This window comes from Taurulus bubalis (assembly GCF_910589615.1).
Source record: "Taurulus bubalis genome assembly, chromosome: 3".
NCBI classification, from domain to species: domain Eukaryota; kingdom Metazoa; phylum Chordata; class Actinopteri; order Perciformes; family Cottidae; genus Taurulus; species Taurulus bubalis.
Window position 1 is genome coordinate 34377887 of NC_136591.1, and position 24747 is coordinate 34402633.

Consider the following 24747-nt stretch of genomic DNA (forward strand, 5'->3'; position numbering starts at 1 on the left):
TGGCTTTCAGCACATCTTCTGCAAAGCCCCCTCGTCTCTGTTCTCCGTACAAAAGACGTATGGGAGAAAAGAGGAGCAATCTTGAGAGACGCTTTAATGCATGCTCCGTCACATCTACCACGCCTGTGAGGGATGAGTGGCGGAGACGCGGGGATAAATAAGGGATCTCTACATGGCGTGTCTACAGAGCTGGGTGGCGATGGGATGGGGGGGAGGGGGTTTAATGGCGCGATCCGCGTCCGACTGGAGCTCCGTCGTTTGGTCCTGAAAATACAGACCCGAAACCCTGAAGAGGGCTCTTTGATTTCTGGACAACGGCGTCGGAAGATGTCGTCAGCATGGCTAAGGGGCACCTTTTCTGGGGTTTTCGAACGAAGGCGCCTCTTTCATCTCTCCAGCCACCCAATTCAACATTTCCACGGCCGGCGTTTGATTTCCGCCAAGCGTTTTAGCGTATATCGCGGCGGCCAAAAATACGACATGATTATTTCTTCTGATGACTTGGCACGGCCGATTTCCCGAGCACTTTTTGTTTTTTTCAAAACCGTTTTCAGGTCTAAGCGGTACATTTCTTTCGTTTCCGGCAGTGACTGAATCTCTTTCCAAAGGGTTTGTCAGACACAGGCAATAAAACCTAGCACCTATAAAAAAAAAGAAAAAAATTATATTCTTCAGGCCAGGACCATTTCTACCTGGTAATTATTGCTCTGTTTAGTCCGTCTCTTCGCCGACCGCGTCACTCGTTAAACGCTCCATTTCACCAGTTCAAGTTCCAGATAAAAAGACATCACACTACAAGGAACAAAATCAAATAAAAACAGGGAGCTTGTCCACCCTTTAAATGAATGCAGAAAGCATTGCCACCGAAGTACCTAAAATAGCGGCAATACTTAATCTAACGCATTTCTTTAAGGCAGTATTACGTCTACAACGTTCTTGGATCCACCCATTTTGAAAACTGTACTCTGCGGTTCGACAACGCACCGAAAACAAACACCGTGTGTGCAACGTGATGGCAAAAAAAGGATGGTGGCTTCAATTTCAATCAAGTCTCTCAACGGCGCCGCGAGAGTCGACGCAATAACCGTGTAACCGTTCTGCGTTTCCTGCAGCGAACACTAAGACAAAGGATATTGCTACTCTGATATAAAAGTCTTTTGATTCGAAGAACAACTCGCCTCCTCAGTGTTGCGCTCTTCAGGAAATTCCTTGATTAAAAAAAAACAATTGAGAGGTTGAAAACGATATCGGAACCCCCCCCCTACACACACACACACACACACACACACACACACACACACACACACACACACACACACTCCCGTAGGCTGCAAACAAGCACGAGAGGTTACTGTTTTCACTTCAACAGCACATGAAGGGAAACACGAGTCACTGCAAACAGTTCAAACAGTCCAGCATGTGTTGGCAGCACAAAAAAGTACCTTTTGAGTCTGCGCCTAAAAAGTTCCCTCTGCGTTTTGGATAAAAGAGAGTTTACCCTGTTGTCAAGTCCAAGTAGAAGAGAGAGAGAGAGAGAGAGAACTGTTGCGTGGGCCACAACACGTCACTGTGGCAGACGGATGCAAAATAAACTAATTAGAAAGAGAATTAAGTGAAAGCACCGCAAGTAGACACATTGTTTGTTTTTTTTTGTTCTTTTTTTTTAAGGTAATCCATAGCCATGGTGTGCACTTAAAGTCATTCATTAAATAAAAAATAAAAAGACGGAAGCGTCAAACTCCTTTCCAAAGCGCCGTTTGATATATGGTTGAGTTCATAAGCGCTTCTTAAGAAAAAAGAAACAAAAAGAAAAAAGTGAAAAGAAAGTCTCTATCTCGTCCAGGTAGTTTCTTTTTTTTCTTTGTGTGTTGCAGTTTCCCCCCCTGCCCTTTTCCTCTCTTTAGCGCCCTTTTGAAGATGCGGACCGCACTTCTTCACCGAGGAACAAAGGAATGATTTCACTCCAGACGCAAGCCGGAAGAGTCGGACACAACAGATGTCTGTTTACTTTGACGATTATCCCGCTTTACGTCCCAGGCACTGCTCCAGATAAGTTCTGTTTTTTTCTTGTTTTTTTTTCTTTTTCTTTTTCGACGTCGTCCCTGGTCACACCTGGACGCCCGTGCCGTGGAGGTGCAGCATCTGGGCTCTCATAGTCTGTATGCTGCTCATGATCTTCTTCTGATGGCCCACCAGCGTGATCCCCAAGCTCATCACGTCCCTGGGAAGAAAAGACAACACATCAATCAATGCACTGGACCAGTGAGGGGCCAAACAAGTGCCACTTACAGCCTCATGAAAACATAAAAGGCAGCTTTTTTTTTTAGGCTTTTGTTAATCAATCTCCCCAAAAAATAAAAAAATATGATCTGACGTTTTGTTTTATCTTGGGAAGTATGTTTGGAAGTTCATTTGAACCCTTGAGCATTTTATGGGAACGCAGAGACGAATGTTGACATCTGATGGTCAACGTGGCGACTCGAGGGCAACCGTCAACTAGTAAGAATGCAAGAAAAAATAAATAAAAAAAAGAGTTCACACAAGTTCATGAGGCTTAACACACTACATGGGAATGTGTAAGGAACTGTGAAACACCACGAATAAGAACCTTACAGTGAAACAATGCATTCATAGATGTTGGATCATGAAGCTAAACGTACGTGCTCATGTTTAGGCTAAGCTGTGACATATGATACACGTCTCTTTTTCCCCCACATTTTCTCTAATATAGCATAACTTTTTTGATTGAACCTTTCGATGCTTATGATTGTATCAGCCTGATCCTTCGGGCAAACTCATTTGAATTTAGCAGGAACACCGCTCACTAAGGCCTTCTAGAGAGCCTTCATTTAGATATTCCACATCAGAATGTCCTGATATTGTCCTGATATTGCGATCTGTAACAGAAACCATGTTCTCACTAATCAAATCCAATAACCTCTAATTTGCTGTTTTCCATCCGTCGTAAATTAAGCCACAATAAACAAAACTCAATTGTTTATGTGGATTTTTTACTTAAAAGCCAACCAGGATAGGGAGCAACTATGAGCCCCTAGAAGGCTTTTAATGTGAAACATCTGTGGACGTTTTTCATTGAGGGTAGCAATGAAACAACCGCAAACTAGAAAAGATTGGAAATACTCTCTCTGATTTAAAGACAAACTCTGGGCAATAGAGCAGTGTGTATAGGATGGGATGGAATTAGTGATGTGGAAATGTACATTACATTCAATTTGTCAGGACGGATAAACACGATTGAGTTTGTATTGTTCATTCATTTGCTCCTGTTTTGATTTGCTGTCAGAGAGGCGTCTTCCTGAAAAATGTATCGTGTATATATATATATATATATATATATATATATATATATATATATATATATATATATATATATATATATAGGTTACATCTCTCAAGTTTGGGTAGATAAAGGCTCAGGCCAGTGATTGAAGATGTATGAACCTCACGGGGTGGGAGTCTCACAAAACTTTGCTTGGAGGCAAAAATGCAACCAAAAAAAAGATGTGTTGGGATGGAAGGAAGTGGAGTGTAGGAAGGAAGTGGAGGTGAGATCACAGTCTTAAGTGTGGCTGGTATTAATGTCCTCTACTGATGCCGAACCGCGTGAGGGCTTCACATCTACTTACTCGATTGACATCCTGGCCACAGATTCCAGGGAACCGTAGCCAGCCGCCGTGAAGTTGTCCCTGTATCGCTCCATCTTGATGGCTTCCAGCCACTCTCCCACTGAGCGGAAAGCGGTGAAGTCTGGTGTGCTCTGATCCAGCAGTGGACTAATTGGTCTGTGGGATGAGCACAGAACGGTGTTTATGTCTCGTGTGGAAAAGGAAACGTTCCGCTGGAAACACAATCAAGCCGGGAGACGAGACAAAAAGACGACCAAAGGCATCCAGCGGTGCAGCAAATTGCAAAGAGGGGGAGGACAAACTGATTGGAGGCTTCAATCAATAAGACATTCACAAAGACATGCGAGCGTGTCAGCTTGCTTCTGAAAACTATTTTTTTGTCAATATCTTTTGAATCTGACTACATTCCCCGCATACAGTCTTCGTGTAATAAAGCGCTTTTTAACCAGCTGTAACCTCTCCATCTCACCTCAGGAAAGTATGTTCTGACTGCAAATAGAATTCATCTGACAAACGTCAGACTGAGGTCTGGAGTTCCCACTGCACTTTAAAGTACCAAGAACTCATTACAGAGATTGATTTAAAAGCCCTGCTATTGACCATAAAGCCATGGAAGCAGCTTTGTGGTATCGATCCCCCAGGATTTATCTTTCATCTGTGAACTACAGAGGCTAAATCATCCTCTGGACACTTTGGATCCTCCACTAATGCACTAAAATAAAAGTTCAAATTATTTATTGTATGAAGCCACATTTAAAAATTATTCATTTGGTTTCTTTTTCCTCACCTTGTACATGTTCCCACTGGCGTTTTCAATGTGTTAGGGTTGCGGATCATCTTGTCTAGGATGCCAACTATCTGATCGAATTTGGGACGTTCAGCTCTGTCTTTCTGCCAGCAGTCCAGCATTAGCTGGTGCAGGCCTGGTGGGCAGTCCATTGGGGCTGGAAGACGGTAGCCTTCCTCTATTGCCTTTATGACCTGGGAGATGCAAAACAGATGGAGTCATTAGTATCAGCACTTAGTATCATTCTCAACCTAACCCCAAGCCCTTTGGTATGAGCCTTTAGTACCTCCCCAAATCTAACCAAAAACCTTTTAGTATCTTCCTAACCCCAAACCCTCTGGTAGTAGCCTTTAGGACCTACCTTATCCTAACCCAAAACCCTTTAGTACCACCTTTAGTATGTTCCTAAACCTAACCCAAAACCATTTGGTATCAGCCTTTAGTATCTACCTAACCCTAAACCCTAGGGTATTAGCCTTTAGTACCTTCCAAACCATAACCCCAAAGCATTTGGTATCAGCCTTTAACATCACCCAAATTCTAATCCCAACCGCTGACACTAACCCTTAAGAGTCAGCCTTCAGGACTTTCCTCAGCCAAAACACTTTGGTATCAGCTTATACTATTCCCCTAACCCCAAACCCTTTGGTATCAGCCATTAGTAGCTCCCCAACCCCAAACTCTTAAGAATCAGCCTTTAGTATTACCTTCATTAAACCCTTTTATAAATAGCCTTTAGAAGCACCAGAAGGTTATAAACAAGCAGTCACATTCAGACAAGTATTGCACAACAAAGGTGTGGTGGGTGAGGGTTGGCAAAGCTATATGACCAACTGACAGGCACTTCTGAGGTTGTGAAATGTATTCAGACCAGGCACATGACCAAAATCAGACCCTTTCTCTCATTTACCGGTCCTGAAAATACAGTATAAGCTTTTAGTTTGCCTTTGCTCGAGTATTGAAGCGCTCCTCTTGCTGGGCTCAGTCGAAAAAAAACACTTCATTTAGTGCTGTACCCTGCAGCTAAGCTTTTACGCAACTCTTTAGGAGATTCCATTACACCTGTCTTTATTGGCTGACATTTTACTGATAACCTTTAAGGTTATGCAAGGTCAAAGTTACATTTTAAGTATTGAGCACCTTATATAGTATATTGCATGCGAGTAAACAAAAGCCTATATTTATACAGCTCTGAAAAGAATAATCTTTCCACAGTGCCTATAAACCTAATCTATTGTCACTCTGCATCATGCATGCAGTTTAGCACTGAGTTCATTAAAAGTCAATGACGTGAGAGCAGTAGGTGCAGCGGGCACTTTGATTTGATTTGATTTGATTAGCTCCCCCTTTTATTTATTGTGCGGATAAGGAGCTGTGTACGCTTTTGCATATTTTCATCAGCTATTTCAGTCAGGACCGCTCAGACGAGAGTGACTCACGGAGGGAAAAAGGTGTCAAAACACCAAAACTGTTCGTAAAAATGCAAATAACATTCTTCCTGCAGACCCCAGAGGATGTTTGCTGACATCTTGACGAAGTGCAAAAAAAACGTCTGACATTGATGTCTGGCGAGTAGCACCACATACGGCTCTTTAATGCCCCGGCCATCTTGTTTAGCATTTCTAACATCCGATTGTTCAATCAGCGAGCCTCTGCTTTGGAGCGCCGGAGAATCTTAATAATGTTTGGGCCTGCCGCTGTGGGTGCTAAACACTATGCACCATATAGAAATCGTGAGGCCCCGCACAAGCTCGCCATCCACCATCAATCAAAATGTGCCAAACGTCCGACAATAAGGGACAGCTTCGAGCGGTCCGCCGCAGTTGGACTCCCTCAGTGGGAGTTGGCTGGAAGGCAGGCGACAGCACTCAGAGGACTGCGGGTGAGTGAATCATTATGGCAATTTGTGACATTTGTTAAAAAAAAAGAAGAAAAAAAAAGAAGAGGAATTATGGGACTCTTTGAGGAACAAAAGTCTGGTCAATGTCAGGAGTCAGCTCCCACAATGTACTTGAGGCTGAGGCACTTTTAAAGATACAGTTTCTAATTAAATTACAGCACCTAAAAGAACCCGCCGACATTAGATGTTTCACAACATCAGCAGTCAGGTGGGAGAAGATTCTGAGGCTTTGAAGCTGTGTGTATATTTATGTATTTTTTGTTTTGTTCAGTTTTTTTTTAGAGCTGCATTGATGGAGCTGAAATATATTGTTTTTGATTGTGTTGTGCTTGACTGAGGTTTGCCTTCATTAAATGTCTTCTATTTGAAAGAAAATACTCATTACTGTTGTAAATATCCAACAGGAATCTAGTTAGGTTTTATGTACAACAAGAGAGATGTGAATTAATTCCCTCTCCTGCAGTAAGTGACGGTATAGAGGTCTTTACAGGTTTCATTGACAGGTGTCAAAACACCTATAAAAGGGATTATTAAAGAAGTATTTTATACGCTTTTTGGTTTGGGGTTGCAAGAGACAGATAAAATAAAATAATAATAAAAATCAAAGCAGCACATATCCTGACATTTACACACAAGCATGGGTCCAGCTTGGAAAACCCTTTGTCCTCCACTTCCCATAATGCAACACATAACATATTCTCATTAGACCCTCCCTGACTGGGCCTCCTTTTTAAATTCAGAGCGTATCAATGTCTTTACATCCTCGACTCCGATGTCCGTAACGAATGCAACGCAAACGGCAAAGTACGCTTGAGCTGCTGTCTCTTTAATTGGTTCAACACGGCTACTCGCACTGGTTTGAATTACCATAACTAATTATAAAACTTTTAAGGGCATTTGAATCAAAAAACCTTCTGCATGACAAGTTCTTTCCACTCCTGTTGTTTACAGTGAAGCCAGCATCAAATCCTCGTTCTCAGGACTTCATCGCTATGCGGATCCCATTGCGGGTCTGTTTCTCCTCCAGACGCAATCAGACTTGCGTGATCACAGCGAGACTTCTTGAACTAATTAAGCGCAAGGTTACCGTCCCGGCCCGGGCTGCGAGAGAAGACTCGCAGGAGAACCACAAAGTGGGAGTTTTGTTTGCGATACTTATGTTTTCATTGGAATGACTTCATGAGAATTAATTAGGGAAGAACTTTGAGAAAATCCCTGCAACGTTTCAGATGACAGTTGATAAAATAAAAAAAGTGGTTTTCTAAGACTGCACTGATGCTATATTTTTTCTATGAGCTCGTTATTTGTGAGCAACACATGGTTTATGGTTCAGAAACTTGTCAAAGAAATGATATAAAACTGCAAAAATATGTCTTAAAAAAACACACATCTCTCTCTTTTTTCCTGCTCTTTGGTTTTGAGGCAGTCCATCGGCAGAATGACAGAGCAACTCAACGGCTCCACAGCAGCTAGTAACTTACGTCTTGATTGGACATGTCCCAGTAGGGCCGTTCCCCATAGGACATGACCTCCCACATGACAATGCCATAACTCCACACGTCACTCGCAGAGGTGAATTTTCGATACTGTATGGCTTCCGGCGCGGTCCATCGGACGGGTATTTTGCCGCCCTGTGCAGTAAAACGCAGGTCAGAGGCTGGAGTAAAGATCAAATGCATTATATCCTGCATCTTCCCCTAAAAACATCAATTAGAGAGAGTTAGAGACATGGTTACAAAGAACACAAATAAGTGACTTTTCCAAAAAATAGAGCAAAAATACTGCCGCCACTTTCTAATGAGGCACGCCTTCACATGATGTAATCTGTGGCTTTAGTAATGCATAGTTAATCATCTATTCATGTTTCATTGATTAATCATTAATAAGAACAACAAGGTTGCGTAATATCCCGTTGGTGGCTTTTCCAGTGCTGCAGGGCATCTCGCCTTCAGTTCAGTTATTAAGGGCGTATCTGCTATTACAATTACATACTCACGAATGACTTAATGGATCAGTGGAAAGTACGAATCCCATGACCCTTTTAAGACTTGCTATTTCACAGTGAAAAATTAGTGAAAAATGCCTTAGGACACAGTTTTTCTCCCCCCCTAGAGGTTTAAAAAGATAAAATCACTTGATTTTTGTTATAGAACGCAAAGAAAAGAAGCAAAGACTTTTCTGCCCTTAAAAATGTCCTACAGTGAATTAATTATGAAAATAGTCAGTCAATAATATCCTGGCCATTGGTGTTGACTCCCCCCCTTTCAGATTGTTGGGGTTTTGCTTGTGATTGGTTGTTGCAGCATGGGTTTCGTATTAAATATGCTGTTTCAGTTCAAATTTGACGCTTAAAAAAGGTCCATGACCCATATGTTGCATCTGTAATAAACTCAGTGTATGTGTATGTGTCTGATAAGCAAGCAAAGACATTTCCCAACCCTACAGTTGTTCTTATTAATGGCTTATAACTGATTTATAAAGCGTTAGTAAGTGATTAATGAACCCTAAATAGGGCATTAGTTACAACTTGCGAACCCTTCACAAAGGGTGAATTGTCAGAAAGTTGCTACAAGACATATCTTGTTTTGCAAATTAAAAATGGTGCAGACCACTTGGGCGTGCACCAGCGCCCCTGCTCTATTTTCATGCACCGGCTGTGACTTGATTAGAGGATTCAGACAGCGCTCTGGCTAGAGAGAGCAAGCACTTTAATTGACTCACAGTTGTTGTGTAGACAGCCTCGGGATCGTCGTCGATCACCCTTGACAGGCCGAAGTCAGACACTTTACATACGAGATTGCTGTTGACAAGGATGTTTCGCGCAGCCAGATCTCGGTGGACGTATCCCATGTCGGAGAGGTATCTCATTCCCGCCGCTATGCCCCGCAGCATCCCCACCAACTGGATGACTGTGAACTGACCGTCGTGTTTCTGCACAGAGGGGGAAAAACACAGGCGGGTCAGCCGTCTCCGCCGACCATGTGGGAAATGTAGGTCACGGCACTGCAGCAGCTCTGAGAGCAAGATTTATGATATTTATTATGCGACGCACAGATCCTCCCGCAAGACCGCCTGCTCTCTGGGACGCTGGCTAGCAGATGCAAAAAAAAAGGAAAGTTACAAGAGATGCTCGTGCCCTTTTTTTTTTTTTTTTTACGAAGGTGACACTCACCCTGAGGAAGCCATCTAATGAGCCGTTCTCCATGTACTCGATGACAATCATCACGGGCTTCCCTGGTGAACACAGAGAGGGGAGGCGGGAAAATGAAGCGGGTGATCAATTCATAGCAGAGTTTGTTTGCTCACAAAAAAAAAAAATGTTTCACTATAAACAAGTACGGAACTGCTTTGGAGTTATTTTTAGCCGTCTGTATTGGCTTTTAATTAAAAGTTACCATCTGCTCCTTTTTATTACAGTGTCTAAATGAGAAAATGTTAAACAAGGACTGTGGCTAATTTAATCAGATATAATATCACTCTGACTACAACGCGTTTACCTCCCAAAGCTAAATATGCTTTGATGAAACTGATCTTGGAGGATTTTTAAGGGGGAGACACCCCGAGTTAATGGGGTAATCGTCCTAATTAATAGTTGCCACCATGAAACTTCCACAGTTCATCCCTAACATTACAACTATTTTTATATTTTTATTGAAATTTTTTTCTGAAATTGCAAATTGATTCCTTTGTTGACACGTTTTTTGTTTTGTTTTTTTTAACAGATTTTGGATATCTCTTTGTATGAGTCCACAAATCAGAAAATACTGTCAACAGCTATACAAATATCAATTGTGGCCATGGTTTTAGGTATAAAATGTTCTATAAATGAGGATATGAATTATATATGAAAAAAACCCTCAGTAAAAAACCTTCAGAATATAGAGAGGAATGAAACTGGAAGCTTTGAGCCAACAATCTCCACTTCAGTTGCTCTTATATTCAAAAGTCTGGGGAAAAAAACTGTTGAATAGGAGAAAAAAAGTAAAATTAAATATAAAGTTTCACCACAATCATTTTTTTTCTCTGAAATGTTATGTTTAAATATGCTAATGAAGCATTATCTAATGGCTCGGAGACAGAAAAAAATACAAAAGCAAAAAGCTAAAGTAGTACTTTGGATGCAAGTTATGGAAGCAAAAAAAGCATAAAAATCCCCAAATGTACCAGTGCATGATAAACAATGTTTTTTCCGCTGTTATTCGCCCTATCAGGCGTGAGATTACCTCTCGTCACGACTCCCTCCAGGTGAACCACGTTGGGATGGTCGAACTGGCCCATGATGCTGGCCTCGCACAGGAAGTCCCGCCTCTGCTTCTCCGTGTAGCCCACTTTCAGCGTCTTGATGGCGACCGACGTGTCCCGCTTCCCGGGCAGCTTGAGCCGGCCGCTGCACACCTCCCCGAACTCTCCTGTGTTGGGGACGAGCGCGGTTTGTGAGTGAGGCGTGGGGGAGCTTATAATAATAATAATAAAATGTTTAAAAAAAGCACTTCACCACGACAGATGTATTAGTGTATTTTGAGACAAAGCAGCTGTGCAGCGGTGGACTACAAATTGGGAGTGCGACATCTTGTTACACTCGAGGGAATGTAGCCAAGACCTATAATAAGACACGCTGGTGTTGCATAGATACTGTCATTGACCGCCTCTGTAAAATCCATGTGGCAGCAATTTCTCAGCTGTGGAAAAGATCTCGCTGACTGCCTCCACCAGGCGAAGCCCACACGTTAATAGCAATGAACTCCCCTCACCCAACCCACCCCTTCCTTTTGCAATGGCGCCATCAATACACAATGCATGAAGCTGTGCCAAGGTGTAAATATCTGGCTGTCAGTGTGATGTATGAGAGCCCGGAGTGACTCAACAGCAAAAGGCAGGGATAGAGAGATCCGGGGCGGTGCTCACCTGCTCCGATAACCCGCTCAATTTTAATGCAGGAGGCGTCCAGCTCCTTGGCAAACTGATGGACGGCCCGGTTGGGGTCCTCGTAGGTCTCGGGGTCGATGTAGGTCTTGGTGCCTGGAAATTTAACTGTAGAAAGGTAAGAGGATTACTGTTATGAATAAATATGCACGCTGCGCACCGGCGGGCACTTGACAGGCAAACGATTACCGAGACCAGAGGGAATTGCTGAGCAGTCGGCGAGCGGTGTCAAAGAAAAAAAAAAGTGTTTCCGAGAGGAAAAAAAATCCATCACAAATGGGAGGCAAAAATTTGAGTAACCTGTAACCTGTAACCTGAGACCACCTCGCTGAAGAAGAGTCTGTCGCGCCGGCTATGTCGGTTCATCGTGCTTATTGATACAGGATATCATTGTTGTTTTACCATTCAGACATTTTCCAATGGAACCAAAGAAAGATTCTACTCATTAGAATTATACAAACGGCTAAAAACTCTATTAAGGCTTAACCGCCTTTATAATGTTGTATCATAAAAACAATTCCCGTGCTCATTCGAGTACATCACCCCTTGTCTTGACAACTTGACTGTTGTTGTTTTTGTACTCGTTTGTATGCTTTAATAATACAACAATTGGTATAATTCTGATAATAAGCATGACATGTCCTCTTTAATGTGAACATCTTAATTCCATTTTACAGCTTTCACTTTGTAAACCATGTATTTGGATTCATGTGGTTTAAATACCACTTGCTTCTATTACCAGAAAGTCATTTCATTCAAGTTCTTTTATTTTGTAGGAATCCAGATTGAGGCGCTCGGCGTTTCCTGTCGCTCAACTTATCTTTCCCATCATACGACGAGCCTCACAGGACAGACGTTTGGGATGGTGTGTTCAGGCTCTATTTGTCCCGACACTAATGTCCAAGTTTAAATGACCCATTTCTTAATGAGTAGCCAAATCAATTTTTTACTTGATTTCCAGCTCACAAAAGTGACCAAATGAATGGGAGCTGATTAAATATAGTTAAATATTCTATCTGAGTTCGAGCTCAAAAAGAAAACTGTTGACAAAAGTTGCATTGTGAAGTTGAGCCAGAGCAGAAAACTGCATCGCCGCAGTCCTTTTTTTTTTGCTGTTATGAGAGGAGTTCATGAAGTGATAGTGGAAGCAGTTTGTAACCAATAAGGAAAACAAACAAGGTTCGAGTGAGGCCAGAGACGGGAAGGGGGGGATTTACACTTATCACAAATTAACAGCAAATTACAGGATCCTGCACTATTAAGCAAACACATCCACTCACGGGGGCGATTCCACTGTGCATTTTAAATTCCACGGATAACAATACGACCTGTCAACTTTCAAATTTAATGAGCTCCAGCCACGACGCACTGGATAACACACGACGGAGCAACACAACAGAGCGGAAAACTGCAAGCTCATCCGGATCGGAGAGGCCCTGGACCCCCCCCCCATCTTGATGCGGGCCCATCGCCGCCGCCGTCGACACCAACACCAACACCAACAAATGCCCCGTGCTCCTCCGGGCCCACGTTTCCCTCCACTTGCTCCCGTAATTGCTCCGTCCATCCGAGATGTCAGCGGATCTGATAGGAGATGTCTTATCGCGACTTCCTCGCCGCTACACGGCAGACAAATTGGGTTCCACGTGTTGGACTCGCAGCTATCTTGGCTTCTGTCGCCCCGGCAGCCTCTCGTCGTTTAGATATTGCGCGGCGGATCGCTCCATTAGGGCCGGACGCCGGCCTTCTTCCTGTTCTCACCGCCGAAGTGGACGCGTCGCGACACTTCGCGTCGGCTGTGTCGGACTCGCCGGCGCTGCCGTTTCGCAGCGTCACCCTCTCGACCCCTTTTTTGTTACCAAATCAGCAGTTTGCCTACAGCGTGGATCATTACGGCTCCACTTGGGGAGGCAGTCTGCAGCTGCATCCCCAGGGGCATCATTAGGGGTTGGTGTAGGAAAAAAAGGAAAAAAGCCACTCGAACTGATGGAAGAGGCCTAGAAGAGGAGCCTCTTCCACAGAGCGAGCTGTGTGAGCTCCAGAAGCTCCCGTAGATGGAAGTTCCTGAGTACTAGCACTCCAACCTTTTTATCACTTCATATTGTTATCCTCCCACCCCATCTTCATGCCTCCTTTAGCACACACATTACAGTTGTTGATGCCTGGCATGGTGTAGGAAAAAGCAAACTAATTATTTAAATGGCAAAAAAGTGCCACAGAAGCAACTGTGAATGGTGGCAACACTTTCAAATGTAGAACAATTTGTTCAGTTTTTTTCCCCATCACAACTAAATTCATCTGCAATGTCTCGTCGTGATGTGTTCATGAGCTTTAAGTCGGAACGTGGAAACAAACACGGACGCCGCAAAGAAGACGTGGTGTTCTCACGTGAATGACATTTTTTTTTCAAAATATCCCGACGCCGCATGAACGCAGCACGCGTTCCCTCGTTGGCGCGAGAGAAAAACGATGAACGAACAGACCAACCGAGCCGCAAACACGACCCTCCCTGGTGGAGGTCGCGCTAGCGCGGCCGTGACGTCAGCAGATGTGTGTTCTGTCGTGTCCGCTGGTTTTTCGGCAGGAACGTGCCGTCGACCTTCTCTCTCGGTACTTAACAGAACAGAACACTCCCTCCTCCTCGGGGTCGACCTCTCCTCCCTCCCTGACAGCTGTCACATTGCCGCGTTTGTAGTTCCCCGACGCCTTCATCTCCACGAACAGAGTCCAGCCAATCAGCGGCAGATGTTCGGCTGATTGTTCCCCGGCTTTGACACCAATCAAATGAACTGGGATCAAACGCTCGTGCCTGTGGGTGCTAATGTTTATTTTTTTTCTTCTTCTTTTTATTAAGGCACCCCTTCCTATTCAGCATGCAGTGTTGTGCATGTGTGTGTGTGTGTGTACACATGAACTTTGGACACTCACACTGGAAGTAGAGCTCCTCGTCTCCCTCCTGATCTGCTTTGCTGTACCCGCAGTGCCTGCACGGGGGAGGAGGAAGAGGGTGGCAGAATCAACTGATTGTGCAGAGGAAATGAACGCCCTAAATTACTAGAATTTGAATGCGCCAGCTCACGCCGCGCATGACAAATCCTCAGAGGAGCCCAGCCGACGAGGGAGCGGGAGCGGTGAACCCGCCCCCTCCCCGTATAGCCGGGCTCCCAATATCCAATCACGTCACACGTCAAACAATGCATGCGCCGCGGACTAGAGGACGGTTCAACACGTCTTGTAATATTCTTTTGCAATATTAACGTGTTGAAGGTTCCCGTCCAGCAGGTGCTTTGCAGCACACAGTTGGTCTTTGAGCACAAACTGGGGAGAAAGAAAGGAGAAAGAAAGTGATGGATGACGTGTGAATGGTGGAACAAGCCACAAGTGATGGACATGCACTAGCCGTTGATGAAGTGACTCGTGCGCAGCCTTTGTGCACCTGTTCTCTCTGTTCTCTTTCTCTACATCTGCAGCTGTTCTGAGATCAGGACCTTGAAGAGGAAGATGTTTGTGGCAGATTACTGTTTCTCAACGTCTATCATGTTATTTATTTTCAGAATAGATTAGGCTAAACTCTCTATTGACGTGTGCTGGATATAATTGTGTGTGGCCAGATTATGATTCTCTTTGTGTAACTGAATAGAAAGTGCCAGTGTCTTAGAAATAGAAAAACAGTAGGGACCATGTGACATTCTATGTCATGTTTCTTTTTTTTAAAGGCACAATGAACTTAAAGGGTACACTTTGGTATTTTCCATTCTGGACCATAGTATCACATGTTTTTGTGTCCATGTGACTAATGAAGACAACGCATTTTGAATTTGGTCTCGTATTGAGGGACAATGCTGCAATGTATTTGCATAATATGTATCCAATGTTTTTAGTTTTTTTTTTATCTCCAAAATGAAAAAACTAAATGATAACCGAATTGAAGGGCATTGTGCTTTGCATGGTCTGCATGAGATGATTCAGTTTCAACGCTGTCAAGTCAGACGTGAGGATCTTTTCTCTTCACTGGAGAGTGAAAGTCAGCCCGACACCTGGTGTGGGACGTGTATGACATCAGCCTGACTTGACTTGTAGAAGAAGGGGGCGGGGCACAAGGCTAATCCTGACCAACCCCAGCGAGTTCTGACCAAATGCCATCCGTGCAGATGAAAACACTGATGAAGTGTGTGATGGAATGATGCTAATGACAATGGGCTGGGTGCTCTGGATCTCACTCACACACACACACACGCACACACACTCACACACGGGAATGCAGAGCCAAAGCTCTCTCTCTCTCACTCTGGAGTGCTTGTCTCATAATGGCTCTGCAAAAAAAAAAATTGCTTAAAAATGTTGGAGGGAGGAGGGGTGGTGGGAATGAAAAAAAAATGATGCATCACAACCCATTAGCACAGCATGCCACGAGATGATGAGCGGGCACGTGTGTGCGTGCGTGCTGGTGTGCTGGCGTGCGTGCTGGTGTGTGTGTGTGTGTGTGTGAGAGGACGACCGCGGGCGCGGAGGCCCCCGTGAGGGACGAGAGAAGGACTAATATGACAAGCGCAGACTCACAGGAGCGGAGAGTCAATGGGGCCCGCGAGAGCGTACCTTCTCCCGATGATGAAGCCGAACACCATGAACACCAGGATGATGGTCCCCGCCACGGCCACCACCGCGATGATGATGACGGGGTTCTGCTCGCTGGAGACGATCGCCGCTGACGAGACGAACACACACACATGTAGAAACACACACACACACACACGGACAAGACATGCAAAGAAAAAAGAGCTCGGTGAGAACTTCGGCACATCAAACGACAGCAACGTGTTTGAGCCCCAGACGAGAGGCGTGGGGGTTGATGACCCCTCCCCCTCTGAGGGAGCGCAGGAATATGAGGAGGAGGAGGAGGAGGAGGAGGGACTGCTTCTATTTTTGAGCCGTCCTCACACACACGGCTCCACTGTTTCAGAAAGTGGGCTTAATCGTCCCAGACGGCGACGGCGATGCCCTTCATCTCAAACAAAGACACATTCAGGTTGGATTGTTTCCACGTTCGGAGCTCCCACGCTGCCGATCGAGAGTCGCGTCGCTGTGTAAAGTCAACTGAGTTGTGTATGTGTGTGTGTGTGATGGTTCATGCATTTTAAATCAAGTGGATCTGCACTGTATAAATACTTGCAAAGTGTTTGTTGTTGTTGTGGCCTGTCTGTGGGGGCTGAGATGTTTGACGATATTCGATCAGTTGTTCCTGATAAAGCACCAATTGTCTGGAGTTTTTTCTGTTTTTTTTCTGTTATTTTATTTTTAATGCAGGACTAGTGGCTGTAAGGCGAAAGGGGTTGGGGGAGGGGCTTGTTAGGGTGGGCAGGTTGGCTGTTAAGAGGAATTAATTGAACGGCGGCTCAAAGAGCGTGTTTTTTTCCTCACCCCACAAATGTTGATATCCCTTCTTTTTTTTTTTAAATGTTTGTTTAGTTTAATTGCCTCGTTCCTCACGCGACCCCGGGCCTCTGCGATATATATATATATATATATATATATTACAGAGCCAGGCGTCATGATCCGTAACACCTCGGAGCAGCGTCTCTCACCTCAACTCCCCGCCAACACGCTGCGGCACTCGGGGCAGAGCTAATGCAGCTGATTAGATTTAAATGAGTTTATCCTCATGACACTACAGTAGCTTGTCCTCACACTCGCTGATTTCTCCCATGACGTGTTGTCAGCACAAAGTCAAACGCAATTTCTGTTTGCTATGCTCGCGAGCAAATTACTTCCCCGGGCCATTACTACAGGGGGCCGGGGCATTAACAGGTTGGGCTCGGATTTAGAGTTAGAGCCTGGGTTCTAAAACGATGTGGTGATATATATATATATATATATATATATATATGACAGGGTGAGAGTCTGACCACATATATATATATATATATATATATATATATATATATATATATATATATATATTTGTGGTCAGACGGTCACCCTGTCAGGTGCTCGGTGCATTCGGAGACATATTAACGTTCTCAGTTTATATTCTACGGAGAATCAGACGGGATGAACACTGAGGAGTCAAATAAAAATGCTTCCGTCTCCTCGTGCCAAACCAACCTTCAGTTTTCCACTTTCATGCAGACCTTCACCAAATACATTGAAATAGTGTAAACGGATATTCATATATCTGCATAAAAAAGGAGATGTATTTTTATGGCGGAAGGCCTATATATAAAATCGAGGAATGGGCACATAATCAAACTTTATGTCCGTTTCAAAGTCACCTCTTTTTTTATCTTCTTGTTTATCATGAAGGTGAATCTGAATGAATACTAATACTCTGGTGCTCATGCTTTCTGGGAACGATTTTTAAAAAAAAGTCTGAATTCTTAAGCTATTGACAAAAGTTTGAGTCTACCTCGGCCCTAACTTCAGCTCGTCATGTTCCCATCTAGAGCCAAATCTTTGTTGACGATATTCCAGGAAAAAGATCCAGAGAAAGCTGCCGGAAGTTAAGTTGCATCGTCCTACCTGTGGCCTCCTCCTTGGTGGTGATCTCCAGCCGGGGACCGTAGGTGCCGTACCCGGCCTCCGTGAAGGCCCGGATCTGGAACACGTAGGCCGTGCTGGGCTTCAGGTTGTTCACTGTGGCCGACGTGGACTTGGACCTCACCGTGGAGTAGACCCGGTCCTTCTGATCCTGCGCAAGGAATAAACCATGTTTGATCCACGTGGATGAAATAAAAAGGACATCCAACTGTCTGGTGTATAACTGAGTCTGAATCCTTCAGGAGATGTGATTACTTGCACTTTGTCCTCGGAATAAATGTGTTTATTATTGTTCATCCGACTAGATGTTCCTCCTTCTGCTTAATGGGTCGTGGCTATCTGGATCATGGACCATGCCTACTACTCATTATATGAATAATTTCTGCCACATTCATTGAATATGCTGTAACTCCGTTACGTTATTCATTCTGGTCACATGACATCTATTGCTTCTGTCCATCTGGGGAGAGGGATCCTCCTCTGTTGCTCTCCCTCAGGTTTCTTCCCCTTTTTTTCCCTCTGAAAGGGTTTTTACTATCTTTATTGGGGGAGTTTTTCCTGATCCGATGTGAGGTCCCGGGACAGGGATGTCATGTGTACAGATTGTAAAGCCCTCTGAGGCAAACTTGTATTTGTGATGTTGGGCTATATAAAATAAACTGAATTGAATAGATACAGGCAGGGTATTCATTAGTCAGAGTTGTTTTTGTATGCTCTAAACACTTAACTCCATCTTGATACATTCAGTATAATGTGCATATACGTGTTTGATGTGTGACATGCACTGCTTCTACTTTGCCGTTTCCTTTTCATCGGTGCTCAGGTAACATTAAGGGAACTTTCTCCCCCACTCCGATGTTTCATGTTAAAAGCCTTGCAATGATCTTTCAATGGCGGATTTTTAAAGGCGACACATGTCGATTGGAAAAAAAACATCAAAATCAAAGCAAATGGGACTGATTGGTCAGTGTTTTTTGAGACAAACTCAATAGGAAATCAAATCAGTGAGAGTGTGTCCAATGTTTGAATACCGGCTTTTAGAATTTACAGAATTGAAGAAAAAATTAAAAGATTGTACATTACAAGTGAGATTATAATCTTCCCATTACAGGCAGCATGCCGCCGCCGCCGCCGCACATTAACACACGCGACGAAATGTTCTTCATCAAAGAGAAAATACATTTGGATGCACAGGCTGTGTACGTGCCCGTCAGCCTGTAAATAATTTTAGTTTTTTTTTGCTCTGCGAGAGCCCAAGTGGAATGCCAGGCTCCGTTAGAGACGGGGTGTAGTTGTTGTTTCCAATTTTCTACTTTTACAGCCGGGCAGACCACAGTACGTGACGTAGGAGACTGATTCGTCGGAGGCTGGCCCAAGACGGGCACCGGAGCTCTGCTGCACCCGTTTGCCTTTGATCCTCGCCGGGTTAAAGTCGCTCCATTAAACCTTTACTGTAAAGAGCTGATGTGTTCAGGGGAAGGGGAGAAAGAGATAACGGTGACAGATTACTAATTCTGCCTGCGTGTGTGTCTGTGTGCGCTAACATGCGTATGCTTGTTGGGGAGCTTGTGAAGGACTGCGGTCTGATTAAAATCTTATGAGCATCTTCATTCATTATTGCAATTATGAGATAAAGAAGGCACTTGCGGGAACCTTGTGAATTCCACTCACGGCGGCGTCGCAGATTGAATGCAAAATGAAGAGTCGGCGGAAGTGAATGTGAAGTGGCCGAGAAATGGAACAAGGGGGATGGGAAGGAGACAAGGAGACAAGGACGCTAAATGAAGCGGCTGCGGCGCTCACCTTTTCGTAGTACTTGATTTCGTACTCCGTGATGACGCCGTTGGGCTGCTGGGGCTCCTGCCAGGACAGCTGGATGCTGCGCTGCTGCACCTTCTCCTTGATGACCTCGCTGACCTGGGACGGAGCTGTTGGGACAAGAAGAGTTCTCAATGAGCGAGGTTCACCGGGCATCGGGGGGCCTTTCCAGCCAACCGACGCGCGTTCCTAATGTTTACGCCGCGTGATCGGAATTCCAAATCGGCAGAAGAGACGACCGCTGCCGGGCCAGCCGGTGGGGAAAAATGCCGACATGGAAATTCATCTTCAATGTTTCCAGCGGGGAGCAAGCAGATGATGACAGCTCTATTGAGAAATCCTCTCACAGGGAGACGGGTGTACCTGTAACCTTCCGATGTATCAGTCTTATGCACACTGATTGTCTCTGGCTCTTTGCGCGAGTCATTTAAAGTGTCTGGCTGCCTGATTAACTGCTGCCACATTTAGATTTGCTCATAGACACACACACACACACACACACACACACACACACACACACACACACACACACACACACACACACACCTTTTAGTTGTCAAAGTGAATGATGGTAACAAGCTGAGCTGGAATTAAAAGGGACGTGTCATGCTCATTTTCAGGTTCATGCTTGTATTTTTGGGGTTTCCGCTAGAACCTGCTAACATGATTTGATGTTAAAATAAACCCTTTTTTCTCTTTTCAAATACGGTCTGAAATGCTGTGTTTGGGAGCCTGTCTCTTTAAGAACCCCCCCAACCAAAAAAAGACACGTCTACTCTGATTGGCTTTTGAGAACAATGTGGTGCACCTTTGCAAAGGTAGCTCTCAGCAAAATTAACATGAAGATGACTTTTAACTCAATACTTCCTGTCCAAAATAAAAGCCCTCTCACGTCTCCCAGTGGACAGAATGCCTTCATTTGTTACCAACAATTCTGAGATATTTGCATTTTCAGCTTTTTAAATGTGGTTTCTTGTTTACAAATGAGCGCACGCTTCTTAACTTATTTCTGTCTGAAATATATATTTTATAAATATTTTACTTGTATGATATTACAATTAAATGAACTGAAACATTTGGGTAATTTATAACAGGAAAACTCTTCTGTAGAAAGAAGGGCCAAAGCAGAATCGCAGTAATATACGGAGCTACCATACAAAGAAGTATAATAAATGTAATTTAGGGAGATCTTCAACCTGTTTCCAAAGCTAAACCAACTTTTTTATAGCAGAGATTAGTTTTTAATTTGCTGGTTTCAGCATAGGCAAACTTCTTCCTTGAAAGCTCTTAAAGATAGATATATTTTTTTTTTTGAAAGAGTCCTACTTCTCTGACGTGAGAAGTTTCTGCAGAGTGTCACCACTGCTGTGAGTTCTGCCTTTCGGCTTCTGGTTCCACTTCCACCACCTTTACATCGTCTTGATTATAATCACCAGCATTTTACAGCATTTTTCTTAAAGACCCCAGTGAGAGAGAAAAAAAGGGAAAAAAAAAACAAGGAAAGCTTTTTGGCTTACTAAATCTCACCCCAAGGAGATGATGCTTTAAAAAAAAATTGTAATCTTCACTTTCAACAGCCTCAAAAATCCATTCTGTAAACACACTGTGAAATCTTGATGACTCACGCTGCTCCCGGGGCAAAAACATATTAATTAACGCGTCTTAGCGAGTTTGAAAAAGACGTCCCGGGGACGACGTGGACTCTGAAGTGGGAGCCACTTGTCAGACGCCGTACTTTGACTTCTTTATTTATTTTTCCGGGGTCTCTCACGGATCAGGGACGTGCTTTTCACTAGAAAGGAGAGCTGACGGATCGACACCGAAGGAGATGTGAATGCTTAAATGATGCGGATTTAGGAATTTTTTTTTGGAGAGCAATTTACAAACAAGCTCATGTTCCTCCACTGGCATCCCATACGTCTGCATCTGTACAGTCTCAAGCGTGACCTCTGAACAACATCCAACAGGAGACACAAAGCTCTTTCCCTGGAAGTGCCATGCCCAGTGACCCGAGATTGTTTTAAGATGACCCTGCCACTAATGACTCCAGCTGGATTAAAACCTCATTAGTCCTCATCAGCATTCCTGACAGCAATGCCAACGATGGAGGACACCCAAGACCTCGTCACAAAAAAACTAACTAAACAAAACAAACAAAAAACTGCTGTTGTGACATGTTCCCTCATAATCCACCCAAAACACGGGAACAATGCATCCTTTCTGGGCGCGGGGCGGACGGTCAAAGGGGACGATTGAGTTTTCCCTCCAGAGTCACAACAAGCAGTTAGTGCAGCTTAACCTCATCCAATTTGGCCGCTTTCTTCTGCCCCCGCCCATCCAGACGGCGTCCTTGATATACGGACCTCTCCTAAAATCGGGTTTGAGGGCTTTACGGGCACTAAATGATGCTTCTTGTCTACATTTACTGCTTTAATCTGACATTTGCTTTCATCCCCTGCAGACGCTTTTTTTTTTTGCTGCAAAGAGGCACGCTGCTTCAGTCGGGATATATATTTACCCTGTGAGGAGCTCCTGGACTTGAGCAGTCGGTGAACAAATAAGACGCATTTAGTTGCGTACTGGCCCCGTGGTGTGTTTTATACGCTTGTAAACCAAGCTGTGGGAGTGCATTTATCTTTTTATAATTCTTCGTTTGGGACTGAATTCGTTGCAACATTCATATAAAGTAGGACAGAGGAATCAAACTGCTGATTGAATGGCGGTTCGGGCGAAAGGCTTCACAACATGCAGCGTCGAAGACAAATCTCCTTCAGGACCATTCATCTTGTTATGCTTTGGGATTTTGACTTTCTACCTTCTACTTGAAAATCAGTCAATAAGAAAGTAAAATAGAGCTTTGGCGCTGTTTTCAAGAAGCAAGTACCAAAACAAACCCATTGATTCACCCCGTAGCTGCTGATGGTCCCATCCAAACTCTGCTATAGTCTGTAAGCTTCCCACCAGACGAAACATACTGTAAAAAGCGTTCAAAAAGGGCCCAAAATGTCTTCATCTAAAAACGACTTGCCGTGGACACAAATCATTTGACAACAATACAAAACTATGAAGTCAAAGGCCCACCCACAAGAGACGTTAAGTCCGTAGTATGACGTAGGAAGTTGTGATTCCACCGTTCGACCACCGTGTCACAGTTGCCTTAAAGCCCGGCGCTCTACTTGGGGGTTTGGTTTAGATGAGGCTTTTGAAATACCCGAGGTATTTGAAGTACTCAAACGTGCCCTTCTTGCTCAAGCTCCAACGTGCTGCCCACTTGATATCGTCTCAAACTACCAACCCCGGGACCAGAGTTGGCTTTTAAGACACTATCCTATATTTCCCATGAAGCAACTTGCTTATCGTATTTGTATCTTTCATTTCATTTGTACCATAGCTATATCTAGTATACAGGCGTTTAGTCTTATAATGCAATGCACCATTTGAGGTTGACGCAACTGCAATATTGTCAATGACAATAAAGTGCTTGATTGATCAATTGATTGGGACTTAGTATTGATCTTCTCTGCCTCCAACGTTGGCCTTTTACTTCCTCAAGTTGTTTTGAAATGTCACACATGTGCAGATGAGTAATTTGTACCGTTGTGCTAATTGGCTCTTCATTTACGAAATAAAACCACCCACATAATTAGCAGAGATGCATAGTTTTCAAGTGGCAGCCGGTTTATTGCCGCAATAAGAGCCGCAGAGCCGGCGTTCAGCACAATGAGCCACCTTTCCCCACAAAGCTTGAGTGTGACTCTGATCTGCCCCATTTACCCCCGCCTTTGGCCCGTGGCTGTGAAGCGGCGATGACTCAGCCCCCCCCGCTCCGCCAAAGCTTCACTCCCTTTACCCCCTGACAGAGAGCCAGGGGGTGTGGGGCCCCGGTGTTTCCACAGAGATCATGAGATCAGTGAGCGGCATTAGCGGGACGCGGCGGCGGACCACGCGGGGCTTAAAAGGCCGATCATGATTTTTTTATTTTTTTTTAGAATTGGGTAAAAAACGGTCACTCTCGATTCCTCAGGGGGCTTTCGAGTGGAGGCCAGATTTGAGCGTTAACTGGGAAGTAAAACCTGCTCGTCTGGCTCCTCTCCGTCCCCCTCTATCCCCCTCCCCCTGCCCCCCGTCCCTGTGGCTCACTCAGGTGGTCCATTAATGACAAACTGGATATGAAGGAGACCGGAACCAGTCGGCCACACTCTCAACACACCTGCGGGGGTTTAGCGCGGCGGAACGTTCTATAATTGTCATGCCGGTCTCAAAGTGACTGGAACGGCATTTGTGCATTCATTTTGCAATATTAGAAAAATGTGTCAGTGACCCTTAACACCTCCTCCTGTAAAGCTAACTGATCCAGAAGCCCCGCTCGCCACCGTGCTCTGCATCCCGGCGTCTTATGAACGTTTTAATATCCTCCTCTTTTTTGGGGACTCCGAGGCGAGGAGCAAGACGCTGGAGGTACTTCATTACACACGCGCCTCCCTCCGCCTGCGTGCCCGCACCGACGCCATAAACTCGTATAATAATTACTGCTGTTTGCATCCTAACGCCGCCGGTGTCGGCGTTGGGGTGCAGAGTTTGGTGGCGTTTTTTAAAGGTTCTTAAACATGTTTTTAATTTGAAACAGGAGATTATAACGTCTCCGAGAGAAAGTTATTATAATAAACAAAGAATCCTTTGGGCCCAATATGGAATATGGGCACATAAACAAATGTAAAGCATGCTTTCTAGACAGGCAACGGCCATAGGCGTGTTTGAAACTGCATAAAGTGACGGATAAAAACACATTTGACACGTTCTAATAAAAGTCCTTTCAATCATTCAAAGGCTGTATGGTTCAGGAAACTATGTTAATACACTTAAAGTCCTGCTTTGCCAGCTGGCCCTGCTCTCCTTCCTCTCAAGTATTTCACACATTGACAGCCATTGCTGCCTTTAACACGCTGCATAGGTACGATTCAGTTTCCTCAGTCACCACCGCAGAGCTGCATATTTACAGTTCAGGGGAGTGTGCCTGTTAGACTGAGGCCGTTTTTTTTTTCTCCCCTTTTTTATTTTTTTTTCAACACATCATCTCCAGCAGCCCGTGAAACAAAAAGCCCGTCGACAGTTTGGTTTGGCTGGCTTGACGCTAACGA

The 24747-nt window shown here is 44.4% G+C and overlaps 1 protein-coding gene across 3 annotated transcripts in view; it reads right to left on the reverse strand.

Annotated features, from left to right (window-relative positions):
- Positions 1–1703: 1703 nt before the first annotated feature.
- The window catches only part of epha7 (eph receptor A7), an 80175-nt gene continuing 57131 nt past the window's right edge, over positions 1704–24747 (reverse strand). The window contains exons 6-17 of one of the 3 annotated variants that reach the window (XM_079214679.1): positions 19595–19719; positions 17774–17942; positions 15854–15962; positions 14186–14241; positions 11240–11365; positions 10558–10743; positions 9507–9568; positions 9056–9265; positions 7816–8031; positions 4435–4628; positions 3648–3803; positions 1704–2221 (exon numbers count right to left, since the gene is read on the reverse strand). In XM_079214679.1, coding sequence (XP_079070805.1) covers positions 2107–2221; positions 3648–3803; positions 4435–4628; positions 7816–8031; positions 9056–9265; positions 9507–9568; positions 10558–10743; positions 11240–11365; positions 14186–14241; positions 15854–15962; positions 17774–17942; positions 19595–19719 — 1724 coding nt within the window. In that variant the 3' untranslated portion in view covers positions 1704–2106. Of the gene's footprint in view, positions 2222–3647; positions 3804–4434; positions 4629–7815; positions 8032–9055; positions 9266–9506; positions 9569–10557; positions 10744–11239; positions 11366–14185; positions 14242–15817; positions 15963–17773; positions 17943–19594; positions 19720–24747 lie in introns of all 3 variants that reach the window. The other 2 variants (XM_079214680.1, XM_079214678.1) reach the window with 2 other exon arrangements.